General features: G+C 31.5%; 1 protein-coding gene and 1 long non-coding RNA gene across 2 annotated transcripts; one reads left to right on the top strand and one right to left on the bottom strand.

Annotated features, from left to right (window-relative positions):
• The first annotated feature begins 4,456 nt into the window (after positions 1 to 4,456).
• Positions 4,457 to 7,618, top strand: LOC111314660 (uncharacterized). The gene is made up of 3 exons (XR_002693233.2): positions 4,457 to 4,884; positions 6,445 to 6,496; positions 6,651 to 7,618. It is a non-coding gene; the product is annotated as an uncharacterized LOC111314660 (long non-coding RNA).
• A 1,090-nt stretch (positions 7,619 to 8,708) lies between these two features.
• Positions 8,709 to 12,130, bottom strand: LOC111314659 (2-hydroxyacyl-CoA lyase-like). The gene is made up of 3 exons (XM_022916243.2): positions 10,669 to 12,130; positions 9,303 to 9,618; positions 8,709 to 8,929 (listed from the first exon to the last, which is right to left on the bottom strand). The coding sequence occupies exons 1-2, from the start codon at positions 12,049 to 12,051 to the stop codon at positions 9,304 to 9,306; spliced, it is 1,698 nt and encodes a 565-aa protein (XP_022771978.1). The 5' UTR covers positions 12,052 to 12,130; the 3' UTR covers positions 8,709 to 8,929; position 9,303.
• Positions 12,131 to 12,395: the final 265 nt, after the last annotated feature.

The following is a 12,395-nucleotide window of genomic DNA, read 5'->3' as shown; positions in this document are numbered from 1 at the left end:
CTCAGTCTAGAATATTTTTTTTTGACTCATGATTTTATCCCGGTCATTCATGTTTGATCTTGACTCTGTCCTAATCGCTTTATCTTCAGACTTACGGTATCATCTTGATCATTTATCTTCAACTTTGACTTGATCTTGGTTGCTTTCAAACTCACAGTATCATCTCAATCATCTGATCTCGGCTCTATCTAGATCATTCTTTTAACCTGTGATATCATTTTGATCATTCATCTTTGACTTCGACTCGATCTAGGTCATTTTCAAACTCGCGGCACCGTCCTGGTCATTCATTTTTTATCTTGACTTGATCTTGATCGCTTTCAGACTCGTGGCATCATCACAATCATTCATTTCGATCTCAACTTGGTCCTAGTCGCTTTCAAACTCAAGGCATCATTCCAGTCATCCGATCTCAGCTCAATCCAGATTATTTTTCTAACTTGCAACATCATTCTAGTCATTCATCTATGACCTCAACTCAATTGTGGTTGCTTTCAGGCTTGCGACATCGTCACGATCATTCTTCTTAGACCTCGACTCGATCTTAGTCGCTTACAGACTTACGACTCAGTCTTGGTCACTCATTTCGATCTTGGCTCAGTCTAAATCATTTTTCTAACATTTGCAAAACTTAAAATTTTGTAAATCTTTCATTCTTACGAACCTGAAAATTCTTGCGAACCTAAAATCTTTGTGAGTCTAGAACCTTTGCGAAACTTGAAATCTTGCAAATCTTTCTTTCTTACAAATCTAAAAGTCTTTAATCTTTACAAACCTAAAACCTTTGTGAAATTTGAAATCTTACGAATATTTTTTTTCTTGTGAATCTGAAAGTCTTTACAAACTTAATATCTTTATAAATCTAGAACCTCTACAAAACTTGAAATCTTAAAAAATCTTCCATTCTTGTAAATCTAGAAATCTTTGCAAATCTTGAATCCTTGCAATTTTGTTAAGCTTGGAATATTGGGATTTTTCAACTTTTGTTATGGAACCTCACAAAGTTTTGAATGTCCAAACTATGAATCTTTAGATTTAAAGCAAAATTTTGAACTTTATTTTTTTGGCCTGCGATTCAATTTTGGTCATTTATTTCGATCTTGGTACAATCCATATCATTTTATTTTTTTGACTCGTTATTTTGTCTTGGTCATTTGATATTGGCTCAGTTCAGATCATTTCTCTGACTTGCAATTTCGTCCCAATCATTTATTTTTTATCTCGACTCAGTCCTAGTCACTTTAGCTTTAAAGTCCCGATTTCGACCCGATCATTCGATCTCGGCTTAGTTTAGATCATCTTCCTTACTTTTTGATCTTGTTTCAGTCCATATCATCTTTTCAACTTTTGATTTCGATCATTTTCCTAACTTGTAGCTCAATCCTTGTCATTTCAATTTATTGCTTTGACTCTTGAAATATAGTGGGTTTCTAGGTCTTTGCATCATCCTTGTCTAATAGAAATATACAAAGAGAGGCAGTTATAAACATCCATTTGTGTTTGGGGTCAATTAAATCGTGTTTTATTATTTTTGTTATATTATACTATTATTATCATATTATTATTATTATTAGTATATTGTATAGTATTATATCATATTATCATATTATTATTATTATTATTATTTTCTTTCTTTTCTTCCAATTATAAATCATAGATTTAGGAAATTGATAATCAGATTTCAATTAATTCAATCAAAAAGTTGTAATTCAGTATCCAAATCAAAGGCTTTCAGTTTCACCAAAAATGTTGTTAGGAATCTTGCTCAGACAAAATCAAGTTAAGCTTGAATCTTGGGATTAGATTCTGTTTAATCCCTAAATTGGCATGGACACTGTCTATAAATGGAACCAACATCACAAAGAACAAGGGAAAGATTAGAGGGGCTACACAGTGGATTTTGATTACACAATGAAAGTTGGGAAAATTTTAGTTGTAACTTTGAAAATAGTCATTTGGGTAGTGGGGTTCAGGATTTTGGTTTGGAAAATTTTTGGGAATACTGGAGATTCTGGATTTAGATTTAGGTTTCTAGGGTTTAGTTTTAGGTTTCTAGAAAGATTTGGAAGAAATATGGAAAATTTGGAAGTTTATGAGACTTTCTTGAAAAAACTAGATTTTAAAGAAGAACATTTGAATTTATTGATAAATTTTTTGGTGAAAGTTTGAATTTTTCGATCAGATTCCGGCCAATTTTCCAAAAACTGATGACAAACTCAGTTTTTGGTTGAATTTTTAAGAAAATTCTAAAGAGAAAAGAGAGAGTTTTTGGCCTAGAGAGAGAAGAAGCAAGGAAATTTTGAGGCCAAAATGCAAAAGGTAGTAGTTATATGATGTCAAAACGACACCGTTTTGGAGAACCCAATTACACGGGTGACCCTACAAGGATCCTCGCGTTGACCCTGGTGCCGACCCTACCCGATCGTAGGTCTATTCTTTTCCATTTTCATTTTATTTTTTGATTTTATTTTCTTTTATTTTTATTTTCTTAAGTTTTCATTTTCAATTTTTTTATTTATTTAATTTTACTGGTTCTTAAAAAAAATCTTTTCTGAATAAAAAAAAAAAAGAAAGAATTAAAAAAATCTTTTCAAATAAGTTTGAAAAACAAAAAAAAAAAGAAAAGAAAATTTTTTTCAAATAGGTTTATGGAATCCATTAAACTATTAGGAAATTTCATATATTAATTTTCAAAAGAAAGAAAAAATATAAATAATAAAAAATATTTTTATCCTCTAAACTATTAGAGGGTTGCTTCAAATTAAGTCCTACCAAATTATTGGAAGACTTGATGAAATTCTCAATTTTTTTTTACCAAATCTTTTTATAATAAATCTCACTAAACTATTGAGAAATTTCATATATTAATTTTCAAAAGAAAGGAAAAATATAAATAATAAAAAATATTTTTATCCTCTAAACTATTAGAGGATTGCTTCAAATTAAGTCCTACCAAATTATTAGAAGACTTGATGAAATTCTCAATTTTTTTTACCAAACCTTTTTATAATAAATCTCACCAAACTATTAAGAGATCCACTTCAAAGTAAGTCATACCAAACTATTGGGAGACATTACTAATATTTTAGAATAAAATGCTTTAATGAATGCAATGACGAAGCTTCTTTAAAGTGAGACACTAGTTCCTACAAATACTCCTTAGGTGAAAAAATTATCTTAAATTGCTATCAAACTATTGGGACAATTTTAAGACTAATTTTCAACATTTAATATTTTGGCAAAAGCATAAATGTTCTAAAAGCTTGGATAATTTGGAATTAAACTGGTACCATCTTTGGGATAGGTGCTGTGAGGGTGCTATAACTTTCCTTACGCATAACCGCATTCTTGAACTTAAAATCTAGTTTCGCAGATTAGATTTAATCAGGTGGGCAATTACACCTAAACAAAAAAGATTTATGGCTACTCTTATAATCCATGTCTAGTGGTAGGTCCACGAATCTATACGTTATGACAATAATGCTTGAAAAAATTCTAGAAATTTAGCAACTCAAAATTAACTTTTAATTGTTATTACCTTTCAAGCATGTATAAAAAAACTAAAAAGGTATCAATGCATAATTAAGCTAAGGAAAACAATTTCAAAAGAAAATTATGAGAAGTAAGACTTAAAATAAGATTTCATGAAGTTCATTTGAGCATAAAAAATCATAAAAGAAAGGGTTAAGAAGAACTTCACTAAATGGCAAGATAGAACAATTACAATTACACTAGTTATGGCATTTTCCAACTTTTAACACCATAAATCCTCCAAAATAAGTCCAAATACTCTAAAATTTCTTATTTATCATATTTTCATCTACATATGAAACAATTATGAATTTAGGATTATTTCTACAAAAATTTTCAAAATCAAGCTAAAAATCAAGTGAAATTACATTAAAATGAGTAAAAAAAAAAAAACTAAAATTTTAATGCAATCAATTCCCAACTAAATTGAAATCTCATTTGGCACACCAATCCAATATCATGAGATACTTTTCAAATGTATTGGAGTCCCAGTTTCCCACTAATTAGCCCCCCCCCCCCTCCCTAGCCAACGTATAACAAACAAAAAGGACATTTTTTTTTAGTTTGGGTACACGTTCATGCGGTGCTGATTAGCATGTATTTTTTAAAATGATAACGATTTAGATCGAATTTAATTGAATTTAATTTTTTATAATATTATATAATATTATAAAATTTTTAAATTTTGATTAATTTTTTATATAATTTGATTTGAATTGAATTTTATCAATTTGATTAAGAATAGTTTATCAGTTTTTTAAATTTAATTTTTTATTTTTATATATTATTTTAGTATAAAATTTTAATATATTTAAATAGATTTTGATATAAAATTATTATTTTTACTTTATAAATTTTAAAATATATATAAAAACTAATAAAAATATAAAATTTTTATTTTTATTTTACGTATTCATCGGCAGACCTGTAATCTATTCTATATTGGCATTTTAAAGGGGACTCTGGATCTTGACTTTTGTAAGATACCGAATGCAATTTTCTTATCTGAGCTTTGGCCAATAGAGTATCAATGCATGTGAAACACAGAGAGAGGTGAAACTGCTATTGCGATTAAGGCTCTTTGAAAGATTTTTGGAAGAAATTTGAAGAGGAAGTGAAAAAGATAGAGATGGAGATCTCGGTTTTAGAAAGCATTTATCTGATGTGATGAGAGAGATGACTTCCTCAACCATGAGTTTGAGTTTCTTAGTAATCAGGATAAGGTTCAAGTGAAAAGGTTAAAAGCTAAGGGTTCACTAAAAGCCAAAGGGAGATGTTTATCGGAAGGTGAAAGCTTGGGCAAATTATAGCAATTTCTCCTTTAACTCTTTTCAAATGTTTGGTGGATTTTACGTAAGTCTATTGTATGTTTTCTTTGATTCTTTTAATTTTGCTATATTTTTAAAATTTTTTGTTAAAGTAACATTCTAGGAGATCTCGATGATTATAAATGAGATAAAACTACTTTTTATCTTAATTTGCGTGTTGTTTGCTTTCGTTTTTAATTAAAACTGCATTGCGTACTAATATTCAGTTACTCATGTGATTAGCAATAAAAGAAAAAAGAATTAGAATGAGACTACATTTTATGTTGAAGTATGATCTTCTCTATATTAATAGAATTATTTTTGCCTGTTTATAATTTCCTATACAAGCACTTATATTTCTTAAAAGTATGGTTGAGGATGACTTTTCACTTCAAACGGTTGGTATCGAATTCTTATGGTTTGTAAATATAGATACCTTTTATGCAACACAAATAGTTACTTAGAACAATTGTTAAATAACTCAAGTTAGTTAAGGTGAAAGGTAATTGAGTATGGCTTCATGTTTTAAGATTTTAATATAGTTATTTGACGGTAAATGAATCATTGAGTAGCTAAAATCTATTTTTTTGCCATGTAAGTGAAAAGAAAATTTTTTTTTTCCAATTGTTAAACTATTTATCATAGTCTATTATGGCAATTTATTTAATTATGTGTGGATTACTAAATAATGTTTTTGCTTCTATTAAATGAAAGAGTTTCTTTCCCACCCATATAATAACCCAGTTCTAATTAGGATTACCTTTAATTTCTCTATGTAATTGAAATGATTTCATCAGTTTATATGTTCTAGATTGCATAGATTGTTGACTGCATACATAATCATATAATAAATTTTATTTTTTAAATTGTATTGAAGCCAATCTATTTTAGTTGATTTTTTTTTTTAATAAGATTCCTTCCAAATTATGTAGCATTGCAATATCTCATACATTTCTTTTATCAAATGATCACACATGTTGTAATTTGTTTCCAAAGATCAAGTTGTTGTATGCAAAATTAAGGTACATTCCTTTATAACTTTAATTGATTGATTAATGAAGTATTATCGATTGTTTGAAAAGATAAACAATTTTATTTTTTATTGTTTAAGTTATATGGATATGAGAAGTATCATTGTTATGATATTTCTTTATGCCTTGTTTTTTTTGGTTTTAAAGGATACTGTAGTATATCATTCATTTGAAGAAAATCCTCAAAACCTTTATTATGTTGCATTTGTAAATAGCACTAATTCAATATACAAGTTATGTGGTGCAATCCCTCAACTTTTGATATCATTAAAGTTTGTCAGACCAATCGTTTTAATTATCAAATTTGATACTATAATGTAATATTTTTCTGAGCCTATGAATTAATGTGTTGTTTTTTAAAGAAAAATATACATCATATGCTAATCTGTTGTTTAGCTGGTACTCAATTAATTGAAATTGCTGTTTTTGCTTCTCAATGTTAATGGACATTAAATCCACATGCAGTATTGGCCCCAGAATTCGTATTCGCTAACGCTTTAGATTTCCCTAGATCTGTATATGTTTGGGAATTCTCATCTTTCTATGACCGCAACTCACTATTCTATTATGAACAGGAAAAATAAGGATGGAAAAATTGTGATGTCTTCAACAGACTAGGACACAGAAGTTTGTTTCTCTCTCTCTCTCTCTCTCTCTCTATATATATATATATATATATTTGTTTCATTTTCATTTTATTTGTCAACTAAGTAATTCATTTGAGTTATATTTTATCAATTTTTTCGAGGGAAATATTAATGATGCTTTGGCAAAATTACAGGTGCTGCAATAGTCTCTCTCTGGCAATCATGAGCAAAACAGGCATTCCTAGCATTTGGTTAGTATATTACCCATCAAAGATGCAATTGACATATCTGGTTTGCTATGGCACGGTATGTGTATTGTTGATCTTTTGATTTATGATATGATGATGACATAATCATCTTTTTGATGTTGCCGCTTAATGTGCCACGTCCCCATCAGAAGAGGAAAAGAAAAACACTCACAACTACATTAACTTTTACCTTTTATTCTTACTTATCTGAACATAATTATTTGTTATAATTTATAAATGACAATTTCATGTTATATTCCAATCTGTTTTTCTATATTTTAACTTGTTTTAATTTGTTTACTGAACATTTATTATGAGTCGGTTTTTGGTTGGTTTTAATATATGATTTATATATGAGCATTAATGGCAGTTCGTTGGGGGAAAGAATAAAACAAAGAACTGGATTGCTAAAATAACTACTAGGGGAAGGATGTCCATCCCTCTGAAAATGTTTTGAGCCGTTGGTTTTCTTATTTCTACTTTTTAAAGACTTCCTTATGTTCTTTTCTTTTTTTGGTAGAGAAAGTATGATCCAACTTTCTGCTTCCTTATTGGCTATACAAATTATGCAGGGTTATCCTTGCCCTTTTAAAAATAAATCAAAAGTAGCTATTTTGATTAGAGATAGAGTTCAATCCTTTGCCTACTTTTATATTCCCTTTTGTATAAGTTTTAATTAAAAAATTAATATACATATATATATATATATTTACAATTTGAGTTTTCCCCATTGTACTCTGACTAAACTTTTCTTTTGGTACAATAAACAGCTTTCTATTGTTTTTTTGTTTAATTAATCGCCTCCATTGATATTTGATTTTGCATGTTTTTTAGTTGAATTTTATTTTTAAATTTTGACAAATTTTAGAGATTTGGTTTTTTGTTTCTGTCTTAGAAAGTCAAGAGAATAATTAGAAAGGAACGGCATTGACAAACCTTCCCTTGTCGGCAGATTGGCTGCTTACCGGCCACTTGCTTCATTGAGTGAGTTGGTTTTCGCGTTGTATCCATGATAATGATAGCCTTTTTTCTGGACCATTGATAACAAATTTACGACGATCTATGAAGGAATAGGACGACTGAATATGCTTATAGTCAAGATTGTTTTTGCCGAAAGATTATCCAATTGGGCAACAAGCTTTATTTATTCTTTATTTGATTAATATATGATTAATGGATTAGTTAATGTTATTGCAAGAGAATTTTGTTAAACAGTTCCAAGAAATTAATTAATTTAAAGGCCAAACAGAGCCCATTATAATGATTAGTTTTCTTCTTCTAAGAAGAAAACTTCACGCTGACAATATGATTGATGGATTAGTTAATGTTATGGAAAGGGAGTTCTGTTAAATAGTTCTATGAAATTAATTGGAAATTTGAACTAGCATTACTTTTAACTCAAAATAAAATGTTTCCATAACACATAGAAATATACAACTTCATACCTTAACACATATCATGCACAACCAATTCATATTACATTTCATTCCAAATGTAATTTCAACTTACAATTACTATTTTTTTCCCTTATGTTGCATTGACATAAAGCAAGATTGAAGTGGTTAAACCATTATTTCCTTACAATAGAAGCTCTGGAAAAACTATTGCTTTATTTGTGAACGTGATATTGACAGATACTTTTAGGAAAAAATTTGAACACAAACTCAATTCTATGCTAAAGTAGACAATTATATGAACTTTTTCTTATTATGAGCACTAATTTGAATATAATTTCTTATGGTATTAACATAGAAATTGCAACTTATTTTTATATTTGTATTCCTTCTATTGCAGTGATATTAACAAAGTTTTAAATCAAGAAGCCATAACTTTTATATCATCCAAGTTGTGAAAATAAATTTATTATTTGCATACAATTATCATCTATAGTTATTTCAAATGTATAATTTTTATCCTCTCTTTAGCTATAAAACTTAATGAATTCCCTCCTACCATATAACTAATATTATAAAAAAAAATGCATCTCTAATTTATAAAACACAATAAGAAATATAACACCCGCATCAACGCGTGGAAAGTGACTTTGTTATTACTATTATTAAACAATTATAGATGTAATCGTGACTGATCACTGTTCTTGCATCCACCTAGAAAAGGAAACTAATGGATCTTTCTAAAAGATAAATGATCAATGCACACCTTGATTCTTGAAATGGGAATTCTCATAAAGCCCGTGTCCATAATTGTCACAGCAAAAGCAAGAACTGCAAAAGAGTGCATTTCAACCCAAAGTTGAGAGGAACAGGGAGTTAGTAAATAGGATTCTGCCTTATTTTCCAATCGCCAGGAAACTCCCAAATTTGTAAAATTTGTATTAGATTCGATACCACCATATCAAAACAACAACAATGTTTTGAGAAAAACTAGTATGCAATGTTTTATCAATGACACGTACAATACGTTGCACGTTGCATTTGACTAGAAAAATCAATAGACATTATCTGCATCAGTTCTTTCACAAGCGAGCATAAATTGAATTAAAACTTTTACATTATTCATTGACACCAGCATGCTAAGTAGTGGAATTTATTTTTCAAAACAATATAAAACAGAAGAAAAAGTAGAGCTAAATCCTACCTCAGTTTTTGTGCTGCATTCTCCCACTTTCTGCACCAGCAAATGGATCAATGATCACATTTATGACAGCCGGCTTCCTTGCAGAAAAAGATTCAGAAAGGGCAGACTTCAATTCATCAGGTGTCCCAACAAGGTAACCCCTTCCCCCAAAAGCCTCCATTAAAGTGTGATAAGCAGCACCAGAAACAAAGGAAGTGGGGGCAGGTTCATCTTTGAACGGGCCAGTAACTTCTTCAGAGCTCCTCCGGTCACCACCATATACACCACCATTGTTAAAGACTATCACAACCACAGGCAACTTGTATCGAACCAATGTCTGCAGAATAAAAAAGACAAATACCAGATTTAAAAAATAAACAAATAAATAAAACACTCTCCGTAAGCAGCGGGGGTATTTGTAAGTCCAACAACCAGAAAGAGCATTTATAATTTTGAGATTTATTTTAGCACCTCCCAAATATAAAAGAAGAAGCCTTGAGGGATAAAAAATGAAAACACAAAAACAAACTAGAAGTGCCCTTCATCATCATCATTAAACACCCAATTTTCTGCAATTAACTTTGCTATAAATCCATCATGATATTTAGCATACATGCATACATACCTATAAAGATGCATGTACGTGTGTGTGTGTGAGAGAGAGAGAGCAAGAGAGAGAGAGAGAGAGAGAGATATAAGCAGAAAATTATGCAACTTTTAATCAAGAAACTGTGACACAATTATCTTATGGCAAAGAAATCCATAATTCAAAGACCAGATTCAGTTCAACATTGTAAACTATTGTTAAACATGTTTTTGCTTTTTTCTTTCTACTGGTAAGTACTAGCCTATTTGAAAATGTCAATGCCCAAAAAGAGCAAAACAATTACTGTTATCTGACTGATTATGAAGTTATAATATTAATTGCTAATCCAGATATTCTTTACATTTTGGTAACTCAATCCACATGAACAAGGAATTAACTTTTACCAACAAGGACATAGAACAAACAAGTGACACAAAGCCAATATATTTATTACTACTTAGCCCTTAAAAAATCATCATCACTACCTTAGGAGGCATTATATTTAATTTCTTCTATAGAAACAAGAAAATTATTTCCATCTTATCCATCCATGATTAGTTCAGAAGCCAATTTAGATTGATAAACTACAAAAGATGGGATACAAACTTCTCCATAAACTAAAAATGTAACTTTTGAAGCAAATAGGATTAATCATTAATAAATCATTATACTAAATCGTCAATATAAGAATTCACATTATATTTCTTCACGAGTAAGAGCATTCAAAAACATAACATTCTCATGAATAAAGACAACAAACTAGAATTATGCAAGTGACACATTTAACAGTAGAACATATACCTCAACCTCCATTCCACTGAACCCGAATCCCGAGTCCCCTTCGACTGCAACGACAAGCCGCTCAGGATTAGCCACACCAGCTGCAATGCAATAACCTAAACCAACTCCCATTGTCCCCCAAGTTCCTGCATCCAACCTAGTCCTAGGCTCAGTCTGAACCAGGACAGACCTTCCAACATCCATAGTATTCGCCCCTTCGGAAACCACCACCGGAGCAGGACTCCCCAACCCCAAAATAGCATCTCTTATAATCCTCATAGGAGTCAAAAAGTTAAAAGGCACAACATCTTTCGCCAACTGAGCCTCCATCCTCGACACATTATCCTTCACCTTCTTCGAAACAGCCTCAACCCAAGGATGAGACTTCCCCAAACAAAAAGGGTCATCTTTAATCCCCTTATTGATCATTTCCAACACCTTCTTAGCATCCCCAACTAAACCCAAATGTGGTTTCCTCAGCTTAATCTCTTCTTCACAAACATCTATCAAAATGAACTTCACATCTTTATCCCACTTAGGACTCTCCCCAAAATGCAATAACCAATTAAGCCTTGCCCCAACAACCAATGCAACATCACATTTCCCAATAGCTAGTGACCTTGCTGCACTGGCAGCCAACTCATGATCATCATTCACCAATCCTTTCCCCATTGGAGTTGGCAAAAAGGGTATTCCCGTCCTTTCCACCAACTTCCTCAATTCCCCCTCAGCTCTCCCATAAGCTGCCCCTTTGCCAAACACAATCAACGGCCTTTCCGCCTTCCTTAACAAAGCAACAGCCTTTTCGATCTCCGAGCTCGGCGGAACTATTGATTCTTCAAAAATCCTCTCTTTCTCAGCTTCAGCCAACAACTTTTCAGCTTCAGATTCAGTTATTGTTTGATGTAAAACATCGGTGGGTAAATCCAAATAACACCCACCAGGTCGACCCGAAACCGCATGATTCAAAACACTAGCAACACAACTGGGAATTTCCTTAATATCTTTAGCTTTAACTGAGAATTTCGAAAAGGGTTTAACAGCTTCGATCTGATCAAGCTCTTGGAAATCTCCACGGCCGGAATCCTTTTGGTCGGAGGAGCCCGAGATCATGACCATAGGCCAGGTGTTGATCATAGCATTGGACAACCCCGCCAGCCCGTGGACACAGCCAGGCCCAGAAACGGTCAAGAGAAGGCCGGGGTGGCCCGTGAGATAGCCGTAAGCGGAAGCCGCGTAGCCGGCGGATTGTTCATTGTGGAAAGCGATGAAACGGATACCCATTTGGACGGCACGGTTGGCGAGGGAGGTAACGGGGATGCCCACAACGCCGAACATGTGGGTAACACCGAAACGGGTAAAGGATTTGGCTGCTAAAACGTTGCCGTCTAAGTAGTCTGCCATATTTTCGACGAAATCTTGCCGAGTGAAAATTGTTGCTGTTCTTGGTGTCTATTTGAGTGAATGTATATATTGTTTTGATGGAGTATAGATTTGTTCAGAAGAATTTATAAAATTACGGTGAATGGGAAGGTGTGAGTGTTAAAATGGGTTTTTGCTTTTGTTTGATAAGAGGTTTATTTGAAGTGGTAGATACATACCAACTTTTGGGTTGGGTATGAAATAATTTGCCCTTTAAAGAAGTCGACAGTTTAGAAATGGCGTAGTGATAATTTTTTTTAAGAAAAAGGTTGAGGATAGGAAAATTATTTAATTTTTTATGTTAAAATAAAATATATTATATTTAA

Source organism: Durio zibethinus, chromosome 23 (assembly GCF_047325235.1).
Source record: "Durio zibethinus cultivar Kanyao isolate XHJ-2024 chromosome 23, ASM4732523v1, whole genome shotgun sequence".
NCBI classification, from domain to species: domain Eukaryota; kingdom Viridiplantae; phylum Streptophyta; class Magnoliopsida; order Malvales; family Malvaceae; genus Durio; species Durio zibethinus.
Note: the sequence above shows the minus strand (reverse complement) of the source record. Positions and strands in the feature narration are given on the sequence as shown.

Bases quoted from the DNA above. Each gene is read 5' to 3' on its own strand.
- LOC111314659 (XM_022916243.2), bottom strand. From the start codon at position 12,051: ATGGCAGACTACTTAGACGGCAACGTTTTAGCAGCCAAATCCTTTACC. The intron at 9,619-10,668 runs GTATATGTTCTA...TTTATTCTGCAG, and splicing joins TCAGTGGAATGGAGGTTGAG to ACATTGGTTCGATACAAGTT.